This window comes from Bison bison, unplaced genomic scaffold (genome assembly GCF_000754665.1).
Source record: "Bison bison bison isolate TAMUID 2011002044 unplaced genomic scaffold, Bison_UMD1.0 scf7180017864063, whole genome shotgun sequence".
In the NCBI taxonomy this organism is placed as follows: domain Eukaryota; kingdom Metazoa; phylum Chordata; class Mammalia; order Artiodactyla; family Bovidae; genus Bison; species Bison bison.
In genome coordinates this window covers 13,453,704-13,467,320 of record NW_011494635.1, presented here as the reverse complement: position 1 = coordinate 13,467,320, position 13,617 = coordinate 13,453,704, and the positions used below count along the sequence as shown (strand labels likewise).

Here is a 13,617-nt window from a genome sequence, read left to right as displayed (position 1 = left end):
CAAGGCTGTGTATTGTCACCCTGCTTATTTAACTTATATGCAGAGTACATCATGAGAAACGCTGGGCTGGATGAAGCAGAAGGTAGAATCAAGATTGCCAGGAGAAATATCAATAACTTCAGATGTGCAGATGACACCACCCTTATGGCAGAAAGCGAAGAACTACTAAAGGACCTCCTGATGAAAGTAAAAGAGAGTGAAAAAGTTGGCTTAAAACTCAACATTCAGAAAACTAAGATCATGGCATCTGGTCCCATCACTTCATGACAAACAGATGCAGAAACAAGTGTCAGACTTTTTTGGGGGGCTCCAAAATCACTTCAGATGGTGACTGCAGCCATGAAATTACAAGACACTTGCTCCTTGGAAGAAAAGTTATGACCAACCTAGACAGCTTATTAAAAAGTAGAGATATTACTTTGCCAACAAAGGTTCATCTAGTCAAAGCTATGGTTTTTCCAGTAGTCACGTATGGATGTGAGAGTTGGACTATAAAGAGAGTGAGTGCCGAAGAACTGATGCTTTTGAACTGTGGTGTTGGAGAAGACTCTTGAGAGTCCCTTGGATAGCAAGGAGATCCAACCAGTCCATCCTAAAGGAAATCAACCTTGAATATTCATTGGAAGGACTGATGCTGAAACTCCTATACTTTGGCCACCTGATACGAAGAACTGACTCAATGGAAAAGACCCTGATGATGGAAAAGATTGAAGGCGGGAGGAGAAGGGGATGACAGAGGATGAGACGGTTGGATGGCATCACCACATCAATGGACATGAGTCTGTGTAAACTCCAGGAGTTGGTGATGGACAGGGAGGTCTGGCGTGCTGCAGTCCATGGGGTCGCAAAGAGTTGGATGCAACTGAGTGACTGAACTGAACTGAACTCTCATTTATTGATCAGAGGAACTATCCCCAGCTTGGCCCTCCTGATTATCATGGGTGCTGAGGAAACACTACAAGAAAACAAGCGCAGCAGCCCTCATGCTCCCATGTCTTCCTGGGGCTGGACCTTTATGCTGGATCCCGTTTACTCCCTAAAAGCCACAGTTGATGCCTGCCAAGCCCTTAGACACCCTGCTTCCTCTAGTTTTGCTAGGCTAGGGATGGAATAAAAAAAATTCCTTTCTTTAGATTTTAGCGAGTTACAATGTTTTAAAAACCAGTTTAATATAAAACTTTTTAAACATAAATACAGAAGGAGTGAAAGGATTTTATAGAGTATGGATTTCTTACTCTGTAAGAAAATCAACTCATACTTTCTTGATCCAGCTTCTAGACTAAGATTCTACCCCCATTTCCACTCCCTTATCAACCCCATTTTCTCTATTACCATTCACCTTTCTTTCCCAAGAATCTTACCTATTTTCAGTTATATGACTGGAGATCATTCCATGACTAAAGTAACTTCTGAATGGCTAAAAAAGAAGCCAACATTATATATATTAAGATCACAATTTTATAAAACAATCACAAACCCCTGATATATGCATGCAGGTATATAAATAAAGTGTGTCAAAGAGAGAATGAGAAAAAGAGGGAGAGATATGTTTGCAGGTTTTTACAAGAACACAAGAGGACAACACGAATTTTGGGGATAGCAAACAAAAATTAGCAAAGGAAAAAGGCAAATGGCTGCAAAAGAAAAAGAAAGGAAATGGAAGGTAAAGGAAAGACATTCTTGTCAAATTTTTAGTTTTTAACTACTGAAAGGAAGTTGGAAGAACCACCATCAGTGTTCTAAGTTACTAACCATAAAGGAGTATTTTTCTTCTATTAAAATTTTTCTACATTTTCAATAATTAGAAGTATGTTACTTCTATAAATTACAATATTTATTAATTCTAATAATACTAATTTAACATCAGCAATGAGGAAGAATCCAAGGGATAGAAGTACTGACAGAAGTTTCTCAGGAAACCACAGAAGTATGTCTCAGCTTTGACGTGCATAGTGCTAAACATTAATCAAACATTAATATGCAGGATCTATGTCAAGAGTTCAAAACTTCAAAAGGCAATTTGAATCTCCTTAAATAATACTGACTGTTTCCCCTTCAATTTAAATACGTAATATATGCTTATTTTAGAACACAATAAAAACACCTACAATCTCTAAGAACTGTTAACATTCTGGTACATTTTCTTCAAGTCTTTTTTTTATGGTATATTCATAGAATATATACAGATTGTACCAAAGTTTATTAAAAGTCCTTTATTCTTGGAAATTTATATTGCTACTAACTTTCTTATATCAAGAATAATACTACAATGAATTTATCATAAATTTTATCTACATTTCTGATTATGTCCTTAAGGCAAATGAAATTATAGGGTAAAAAGGCAGAACTATATTGCTAAATTGGTTTCAAAAAAGTTTGATCAATGTACACTTCCACTTACAATATCTGAGTGTGCCTATCTCAAGGTAAGCACTGTCCATTAAATGTCCTTTTAAAAATATGGTGACAAATGAAAAATGGTACCTCATTGTTGATTTATTTTACTTTGATTTTTAATGAAGCAGAATATTTCAGATATGTTCAGTGGCCATTTGGACTTCCCTTTGGTCATTAACTGCTTATTTACATCCTCTGTATGTTTATTAGTTGGAGTTTGTCTTACTGATTTGTAAAAACTCTTTAAAAGTAATCAGTTAAAGTTTATTGAGGATTTACCATGTGAACTATGGTAAGTATTTAAATATATTATCTCAAATACAGTTGATCCTTGAACAACATAGGTTTGAACTGGACAGTTCCACTTATATGTGGATCTTTTAAAATAGTAAATACCACAATAATATATGATCTACAATTGGTTGAATCTGTGAATGTGGAACTGCAGATGCCAAGGAAACACAGATATGGAATGATTGAGTATAGGAGGAGTTGTGTACACAAAAGGCTGACTGTAAGTTACATGCAGAATGTTGACTGTACACAAAAGGCTGTACACAAAAGGCTGTTGTGTACACAAAAGGCTGACAATAAGTTACATGCAGAATGCTGACTGTTACATGCAGAATGTGGAGGGTCTGGGTCCCTAAAACCAGTGCTGTTCAATGGTCAACTGTAATCCTATGTGGTTCAGTCTATCATGATACCCTTTCCACAGATGAGCTGGCTAATTTACATGTGTCCCAGGTCACAGAGCTAGTGAGCAACATAGTCAGGATTCTAACTGGATTTGGGGACAAGAGATAAAATTAGATTCATATCTCACATCATATACACAAGAAGATTTCAAGTAAATTAGGGATCTAAATTTAAAAAATTAAACCATACAAGTACTAAATGAGTAAACTCCTCTTTAACCTTAATAAGCCTTTCTGTATATACGATTTAAAATCCATAGGCAATATAAGAAAATATTAATAAATTTATATAAAAAGTTTGCATGGCAAGAAACCACAATAAACAAAGCAATTGATAAAAAGGAAGAAATATTTTGAATATATATCATAGACAAAAAGTTAATAGCCTAAATATATATAAAGAACTCAAAAAAACAATGGACGAAAGACCTAAAACCTGTACTCTATAGCTCCAGTTAATAATACTGTGCCAATATTAAAATGGGAAAAAGACATGAAAATAAAATATAAAATGGCCTTCAAACATATGAAAAAGTGTTCAAGCTTAGTAATAATTAGAAAAACACAAACTAAAATAATTCCAAGATATCAGTTCTCATCTATGAGACTGTCAAAACTTAAAAAGTATGACAACACATTCTACTGGGGAAGCTATGGCGAAACAGGCACTCTCATATGTTGCTAGTGGGAATGCAAATCAGTACAATCTTTCTGAAGGGAAATTTGGCAATAGCTAACACAACTACAAATGCACTTACCTTGTGACCCAGCAATCCCATTACTAGGTATACAAACCTCCAACAATATGAAAATACATAAGCACAGAGTTATTTACTATGGCACTGTTTGCAATGGCATAATATTGAAAATAACCTAAATACACATACCTAAGAGAGTGGCTGAGTAAATTAAGATAAATCCACACAATGGAGTACAGCTGAACACATGGGTTAATCTGTGTATAACTTACAGTTAGCCCTCTGCATTCAGAGCTTCTCCGCATCCAATCATGAATTCAACCAATCGTGAATTGCAGTACTGTAGTATTTACTACTGAAAAATATCCATGTATCAGTGGACCCAGGTAGTTCAAGTCTGCATTGTTCAAGGGTCAACTGTACTATGAATTATAACAAAGAATGAGGAAGCTCTCAATGAACTGACCTAGAGAGAGTTCTAGGATACACTGAGCATAGTGTTAAAAGAGCAAAGTAGAAATGACTACATATAGTATGCTACTCTTCAATGAAAGAAAGAAGAGTTTATAAGAAAACAGCAATGTATCTGATCATTTGTGCAAAAGAGACAGAAAAGAGTTTATCAGAGATTTGTTACCTATTAGTAACAGAATGGGTGAAAGAGAATGGGAAGAAAGTGGGAATGAGAACAAGGTACCAAGAAACCAGGAGTGACACTTGCCTGAGCAAATCTTTGTGAATATTTTTCACTCTTAGAATCAGTAATGAGAGAAGAAAAAAAAAAGAATTAAAAAAACAAAAAGGAAATGGGCATCAGTAAGAGGTGGGCCAACTTCAAGTGGCCTAATATAGAGGTAACTGGAGTCTCTGAAGGGAAAGAGGACAGAAAAAACAATAGCCAAAAACTTCCCAAACTTGATACAATTATAAATCCACAGATCCAAAAAGTTCAACAAAACCCAAGCATAAGAAGTATGATCAAAATTACAGTCAGACAGGACTTTCCTGGTGGTCCAGTGGTTAAGAATGCCAACACAGGGGACACAGATTCGATCCCTGGTCCAGGAAGATTCCACATGCTGCAAGGAAACTAAGCCCGTGTGCCACAACTACTGAAGCCTGCACATCTGAAAGCCCACACACCACAACTACTGAGCCCACACCCTGCAGCTACTGAAGCCCAATGCCTTGAGCCTGTGCCCTGAAACAAGAGAAACCGCTGCAATGAGAAGTCTGTACGCCACAACTGGAGAGTAGCTCCGGCTTATAGCAACTAGAGAAAGCAATGAAGTCTTCCCTGCAATGAAGACACAGGGCAGCCAAAAATAAAAATAAATGATTTAAAAAAATGAACAGTTAAAAAATTACAGTTAGACATATGGTAATCAAATTACTCAAAACCAGTAATGAAAGAGAAAATCTTCAAAGCTACCAGAGGGGAAAAAAGACTAGTTATATGCAGGAGAACAAAGAAAAAGATAAAAGACATCATTAGAAACAACACAAATGAGAAAAGAGTGAAACAACATCTTTCAAGTACTGAAAGGAAAAAACTGTCAACCTAGGATTCCATACACCACAAAAATACTTTTAAAAATGAAAGTGAAAAAAATACTTTCAGACATACAAAAGCTGGAAGAATTTTCTTCTGAATCATCAGAAGATTCACACTATAAAAAATGTTAAAGGATATCCTTCAGGGAGAAGGGAATTATATCATATGAACATCTGTGTCTAACACAAAGAAATGAACAGCACCAGAAATTTCAACTGCATGGGCAGATATGTAAGATTTTTAAATTACTTAAAATCTTTAAAAAGTATTTTTAAAGATAAAAAGATAATTGACTAAACAAGAATAATACCAATATACTGTGGGGTTTATAGCATAAGGTAAAAAAGGTAAAAGTAAAGTGCATGGCAACAAAGATCAGCTCCAGTTCTAAAGATCAGGAGTAGGGCTTATACTGGGTCACAGTGAAACACAGGAGACTGAAGACTGGCAGTCCAAACCCAAAGTAAGCTCAAATGCAAGCTCAAGATCTCTTTGATTCTGCCTGTTGACTAGTTTTGGGAACAGTTCTGTACCTTAGTTCTTGATTTACATACCTCAGTTTACTCATGGAATGGTTCCTAGCCTGAACCTAGCAACTTCACGTTGTTTGCTTAGAAAGAAAGCTTGTCATCACCTAGAGGTTCAACTGACAAAGATGTGCTATTCATATGTGAAGAATTATTCCTAGGCTTATTAACTGGTGCCCAGCAGAATTCCTGACTGACAAGGACACCACCTCTAAGAAATGAGTATCTTTATTATAAAGAAACTGGCACAGAAAAACCAAAAAGAATATATAAGAACATATATATATTCTTATATATATATTATATATTCATATATATACATTCTTATATATATATATAGGGGGTGGCACAGAAACTAAAAATTTCTTTACATCATGCAACAAAGTTTAAGAATATATATATTCTTAATATATATATTAAGTTTAAGAATATAGGGGGTGGCACAGAAACTAAAAATTTCTTTACATCATGCAACAAAGTTTAAGGAAATGATAACCAAATTAGGATTGGTAGTGTTGTAGTCTGAAAAATTTTTTAATAAAAATTAAAAAAATTAGCCAATTTTTTCTTTCTTTTTGACCCTTCCTTTACATACCTCACCAGCCTGAGATTCGGACAATTCTAGCAAGAAGGGAATTTCTGTGTCAAAATTAGCGAAGAAGCTAGTCCACTGATATTCAAAAGCCACCAAATCCTAGAAAGAAAATGAAAAAGATAATGCGTTTGGTCATTTAAGGAGATACTTTAGAAAACCAGACTCATGAAACCACATCTGATCTCAAAATACCAGACTATTTAAATACATTGTTTAAAAGGGAGTAGCCAACTATTGATACCTGTTATCACATGGATGGACCTTAAAAACATTATGCCCAGTGAAAGACACCAGATATGAGAGACTACAATATATGAAACACTCAGAAAAGACAAATCTAGAGAGACAGCAAGTAGACTAGTGGTTTGCTTAGGGCTGGGAGTGGGAATGGAAACTGACTACATGTCAGCATGTACCGAATCTCAAGGCCTTGTGCCTGACACAGTGAGGCCTGTCAATACTAAAACGCAGAGTTTGGAACAGACAAAGGTTTATTACAGATTGATACAAGGAGATGGGTGGCTCATGCTCTAAGAACCCCAAAGTTACTGAAAGCTTTCAGCAAGCTCCTTTAAAAGCAAAAGGTGAGGGATGGGCGCAGTTAGTTGTTGCAGACTTCTCAGTGTCAGATCCTTTGTTCTTGAGGTGAGGTCATACATAGTCAGCTAATGATGTTCCTGTAAATCTCTACCAGATTTTAATGTTAAGTCTCTGTCCTGACAAGAAAGGGCAAAGCCCTAAGGTACAACTTTCACCCTCCAAGGTCCCAGTCCTGGATAAGAGAAGACAGATCTCAGTCGGCACCTCTTTCAGGGCCTGGTTCTCACATCCTGCCCAGCTATCATCCCTGAGGGAGCCAGGCCCCCAACCTAACTGGCCCTCCGTCTCCTCAGGTCGCTCAAATAAGGGAGACCAGATCTCACAGACTGTGACGAGACAGACATCCACTGCTGGTAGGATGGACAGACAGGGAAGGGGGAAGAGATTCACTACTCCTTAAGGCCTGGGCCACAGCTAGTGGAAGACCTTAGTGAGGGCTCTGGAGCCCTCTAGAATGGGTGAGCTGGAAGGCCTCCAGAAGGCCTGAATCTGCTTCTTAACTCACTCTCCACCTGGTGACTACCACACCACTGACCATTGACTGAATCACTTCCCTAAGGGTCACTCGACAGCTGATTGCTGAGGGGTTGGGGGGAGGAACAGGGCAGCACTGAGGCACCAACCAAATGGCTGAGCAAGACCATTTGCCTAGTTACAGGGTGTGGAGTAAAGAGGCACAGCAATGGCTGCCTGTTAAGGGGTGTGCTCAATCTGCTCTGTTGCAAGCACAAAGGAACTCTCTGGGTTGATGACAAGTTGTAAAATTCAAATTGTGGTGATAATTGCATCGTTCTGTAAACTTACTAAAAATCATCGAATTGTATACTTAAAATGGGTAAATTTTATGGCATATAAATTATATTTCAGTAAAGCTTTTTTTAAAAAAAAGGACAGTAATTTCCTTTAAAAGCTATTTTTAAAAAGGACAATCGGCAGTCCTTGTTGAGAGGGAGTTATTTATGAGGCAATGTAAAGCTATTTATGAGACACTGTACCTAGTAAGTACCAAAAGGGTTACAACAGTGAAGTCTGTTCAAGGACAAATTAGTTGACTTTAGTTAGAAGTTAAGTGGGGTCAGAAGTGACCCTGATCCCCTTTCTCCCTCATCCCCTCCTCCTAGGGGGAATGCAAATATGTACCTTACCTGCTGATTCTCCTCCAAATACAGCCTGCCTCCTTCCCCCATCCCAGTTGGTTTTAAGCATCCTCTCTGAATTCATTCCTGTAACCAACCACTACACATTGCTTTTTTGGCTTTTCTTTAAGGCATCATCAGCTAATCCAAAATATCAGCTATGACTTGCTTGATCTTTGGCCTTATTTTGAAGTGACATCTTTGGCCCTATTTTGAAGTCACTGTTAATTTGTACTCAAATTGGATAGGAGTTTTCTTATTTTTAATAAACCAACCCTGCCCTTATATTTCTTTTGGTTGTGCACTTTCTTCACTGCTGCTCACAGTGATTCTCTAGTTGCAGCAAGTGGAGGCTACATTGCGGTGAATGCTGAGGAGCACAGGCTCTAGGCGCAGAGGCTTCAGCAGTTGCAACACATAGCCTCAGTAGTTGTGGCACATGGGCTTAGTTGGTCCTCAGCATGTGGAATCCTCCTGGACCAGGGATCAAACCTGTCTCCCCTGCATTGGCAGGTAGAATCTTATTCACTGTATCACCAGGGAAGTCCCTGGAGAGTAGTTTTCACTGGCCGTCTCATACTGTGTAAGTGTACATGACAAGCACTCACCTTGCTTACAGCAGGCATTCTGTTTGCTGCACTAACACTGACTGTCTGGATCTATGCTCTTTCCTAGTCATCTCTTTAAGGATACACAAGTACTCAGATCTATGAACTGTGTTAACCATGCAACGACTATACACCTGGCCTCAGGCCTAAGGCACAATTAACCTCTGCAGAGAATACTTAGTGTAAACAATATTCTCAAGTGTCTTCACTATTTTGATGCCTAGATGATCTATATTTTATTTATAATATATATATAACATTACATGTAATAAATATTATTTATACTTATTATTTATATTTATCAATATTTATATTATTTATATTTACTATTATTATAGTCAGCAAAAACAAGACCGGGAGCTGACTGTGGCTCAGATCATGAACTCCTTATTGCCAAATTCAGACTTAAATTGAAGAAAGTAGGGAAAACCACTAGACCATTCAGGTATGACCTAAATCAAATCCCTTACCATTACACAGTGGAAGTGAGAAATAGATTTAAGGAACTAGATCTGATAGAGTGCCTGATGAACTATGGACAGAGGTTCGTGACATTGTACAGGAGACAGGGATCAAGACCATCCCCAAGAAAAACAAATGCAAAAAAAGCAAAATGGCTGTCTGAAGAAGCCTTACAAATAGCTGTAAGAAGAGAAGAGAAGCCAAAAGCGAAGGAGAAAAGGAAAGATATACACATTTGAATGCAGAGTTCCAAAGAATATCAAGGAGAGATAAGAAAGCCTTCCTCAGTGATCAGTGCAAAGAAATAGAGGAAAACAATAGAATGGGAAAGACTAGAGATCTCTTCAAGAAAATCAGAGATACCAAGGAAACATTTCATGCAAAGACAGGCTCAATAAAGGACAGAAATGGTATGGACCTCACAGAAGAAGAAGATGTTAAAAAGAGGTGGCAAGAATACACAGAAGAACTATAAAAAAAAAGATCTTCATGTCCCAGATAATCACAATGGTGTGATCACTCACCTAGAGCCAGACATTCTGGAATGTGAAGTCAAGTTGGCCTTAGGAAGCATCACTACGAACAAAGCTAATGGAGGTGACGGAATTCCAGTTGAGCTATTTCAAATCCTAACAGATAATGCTGTGAAAGTGCTGCACTCAATATGCCAGCAAATTTGGAAAACTCAGCAGTAGCCACAGGACTGGAAAAGTTCTCAGTTTTCATTCCAGTCCCAAAGAAAGGCAATGCCAAAGAATGTTCAAAGTACAGCACAATTGCACTCATCTCACACGCTAGTGAAGTAATGCTCAAAATTCTCCAAGCCAGGCTTCAGCAATACATGAACCGTGAACTTCCAGATGTTCAAGCTGGTTTTAGAAAAGGCAGAGGAACCAGAGATCAAATTGCCAACATCCACTGGATCATCGAAAAAGCAAGAGAGTTCCAGAAAAACATCTATTTCTGCCTTATTGACTATGCCAAAGCCTTTGATTGTGTGGATCAGAAGAAACTGGAAAATTCTGAAAGAGATGGGAATACCAGACCACTTGACCTGCCTCCTGAGAAATCTGTATGCAGGTCAAGAAGCAACAGTTAGAACTGGACATGGAACAACAGACTGGTGCCAAACTGGGAAAGGAGTACGTCAAGCCTGTATATTGTCACCCTGCTTATTTAACTTATATGCAGAGTACATCATGAGAAATGCTGGACTGGATGAAGCAGAAGCTGGAATCAAGACTGCCAGGAGAAATATCAATAACCTCAGATATGCAGATGACACCACCCTTATGACAGAAAGCAAAGTACTACTAAAGGACCTCCTGATGAAAGTGAAAGAGAGTGAAAAAGTTGGCTTAAAACTCAACATTCAGAAAACTAAGATCATGGCATCTGGTCCCATCACTTCATGACAAATAGATGCAGAAACAAGTGTCAGACCTTTTTGCGGGGGCTCCAAAATCACTTCAGATGGTGATCGCAGCCATGAAATTACAAGACACTTGCTCCTTGGAAGAAAAGTTATGACCAACCTAGACAGCTTATTAAAAAGTAGAGATATTACTTTGCCAACAAAGGTTCATCTAGTCAAAGCTATGGTTTTTCCAGTAGTCATGTATGGATGTGAGAGTTGGACTATAAAGAAAGCTGAGCACCAAAGAATTGATGCTTTTGAACTGTGGTGTTGGAGAAGACTCTTGAGAGTCCCTTGGACAGCGAGGGGATCCAACCAGTCCATCCTAAAGGAAATCAACCTTGAATATTCATTGGAAGGACTGATGCTGAAACTCCTATACTTTGGCCACCTGATACGAAGAACTGACTCAATGGAAAAGACCCTGATGCTGGGAAAGATTGAAGGCGGGAGGAGAAGGGGATGACAGAGGATGAGATGGTTGGATGGCATCACCGACTGAATGGACACGAGTTTGGGTGAACTCCAGGAGTTGGTGATGGACAGGGAGGTCTGGCGTGCTACAGTCCATGGGGTCGCAAAGAGTTGGACTCGACTGAACTGATAAATATTATATACATATATCAATATATGTCTAAAATTATTTTCAGTAATATGTAGGAGGCAGTGCTGATATTTCTGAATATGTTTTATATATAATGTAGGATAAAAAATCAGATATATATATACACACACACACACACATTTAGGGAGAGACGAGGTTGGGGACAGGAAGAGAGAGAAGAAAATTTCCTAGCGCTGTCCACTGAAGAGACCTAGAAACAATGAAGTAATTTTCCCTCTAAAAATCAATCCTGAAACTGATAAAACCTCTAGAATCAATTACTAACATCAGGAGATTCAAGACAGGAAAACTGTTAAACTACATCATGGAAATGCAATCAATAAAATCCCATAAGGGCAAATATAAGACAAATGATCTGGTTTTTTCAACTGACAGTTAGCAAGGGATGGGTGGGAATAAAGAGAAGGAGGGGGAACCTAAACATTAGAAGAAACCTGCAACACACAGAAGCAGGCAAAGCTAAACTATGTGTTTACAGAAGCACATCTAGATGATACACTGCAAAGAAAAGGAAATGATTACCACAGAATTCACGACAGTGTTATTCTTCAGAGAGGAAGGTGACAGATTCGGCAGAAAGCACTCAGATTGCCTCTGGAGTAGCCAGCAAGGTTCTATTGCTTTGTCGTATGATAATTATTAGGTTATACATTAATTTTCTGCTGCTTTCTGAATCTGTGCTACTTTAATAAAAAGTCTTTAAAAACAAAACCGAAAAAAATAGAATAAAATCATTAATGTTTTTTAAGATATTCTCTCCTAATTTTACATAGGTAGTTTACAGAGTAAACAAATATATACTAGTAACTGGTAGTCTACAACTGATTAGGTCAGGCTGCCTTGCCATACTACCTCTGCCCTTTGTTCCAGTAAAACAGACCTTCGGAGTTTCAGATCTTGACCCATTGCTATTAGGTTCAATCAGTGGCCCTGACTCTAGGACAGCCTTCCCACTTTGGCACTGGTTTTACCCCACATGGACTGTGAACAGAACTGCACTCTCCACTCGTCCAACTACCACACTAATCACAAATCTTCAATGTCTGTCCAACTCTTCTTCTCAGATCCAGTCCCCATTTCCAGCTAGCTGCCACCACATCTTGGAACTGAAAGTACAATTAGATTCAGAAAGACTTGTGCCAGAACCTTTGCTTTGCCTCTTACTGGCTGTGTGACCTTGGGTAAGGAAACTAACCTTTCTGAGACACAAATGCCTTATGTGTGTAATGGAAGGATTATTATATTTACCTTACAGATACATTACAGGAATTACATGAAATAACCTATAGAAAGTGCTTATTACCAGGTCTTACATACTAGATCCCTGCAATACTTGTCAATTTCTCTGCCTCTACTATCAGCTTAGCTGGAGTTGGCTAAGAATGTCTGAGCCTCTCCCTAGATTTCCTGACATTTCTCTGCTCTGTCTCTCAGACACCCATAATGTGTATCACTGGCCTCAGGAAAGTCACATCTGAGGCTGTGCACCCCAGTGTGGGTCTGTACCTCATCTGCTCAGCTCTGTCCAATCCCTTGGTCTATGCCAGAATGCTTTACTTTGTGAAGCTTAGGAAAACAAAAAAGAACCAATACAGCTATAGTACAGAATACACTTTGTTCTGTTTTACAATTCTATTTAGAAACAAACTCAGAGGTATGCTTCTATTTTAATAGCCTGTATGGTGATACTCACCTTGGTGTGGATCTATGGTAAGAAAGTGAAGTTATATAGTTTGGTAGCAGTCATTCTCTGGTTATCTTCTAGGCGAAAAACATTCCATGCTTTGTGGAGTACACAGAAGAAGATAGGCACTTTGCTCCCAAAAAACTTCCCTGAGGTAGGTGGCTATGTCACTACTAATTACAGAATAAGGTGAAATGAACCATTAAAAATTTCTTTCAACTCCATGCTATGACTAAGAGCACTAAATCCTTACCACTAGACCACCAGGAATCCACACTATGACTGAAATGGAAGATACAATAAATTGTCATACCAAAAATAACTACCACTATACATGAAATGTTCATATATATATAAATATATGTATCTATATAAATATCGATATATTTAAGACTTACTAATACCCTTGTGAAAAAGCAAGAGAGTTCCAGAAAAACATCTGTTTTTGCTTTATTGACTATGCCAAAGCCTTTGACTGTGTGGATCACAATAAACTGGAAAATTCTGAAAGAGATGGGAATACCAGACTACCTGACCTGCCTCTTGAGAAACCTGTATGCAGGTCAGGAAGCAACAGTCAGAACTGGACATGGAACAACAGACTGGTTCCAAATA

The 13,617-nt window shown here is 38.2% G+C and overlaps 1 protein-coding gene across 3 annotated transcripts in view; it reads right to left on the bottom strand.

The window, feature by feature from the left end:
• LOC104986061 (chromosome unknown open reading frame, human C20orf194) overlaps window positions 1-13,617 on the bottom strand; it is a 171,685-nt gene that overhangs the window by 96,949 nt on the left and 61,119 nt on the right. For 2 of the 3 annotated variants that reach the window (XR_824995.1, XM_010836482.1), the window contains exons 8-9: window positions 6,471-6,569; window positions 1,362-1,417 (exon numbers count right to left, since the gene is read on the bottom strand). Coding sequence is in view for 2 of the 3 variants with exons in the window: in XM_010836482.1 (XP_010834784.1) it covers window positions 1,362-1,417; window positions 6,471-6,569 (155 nt within the window). In the remaining variant the exon portion in view is untranslated. The remainder of the gene's footprint in view (window positions 1-1,361; window positions 1,418-6,470; window positions 6,570-13,617) is intronic. The other variant, XM_010836483.1, reaches the window with a different exon arrangement.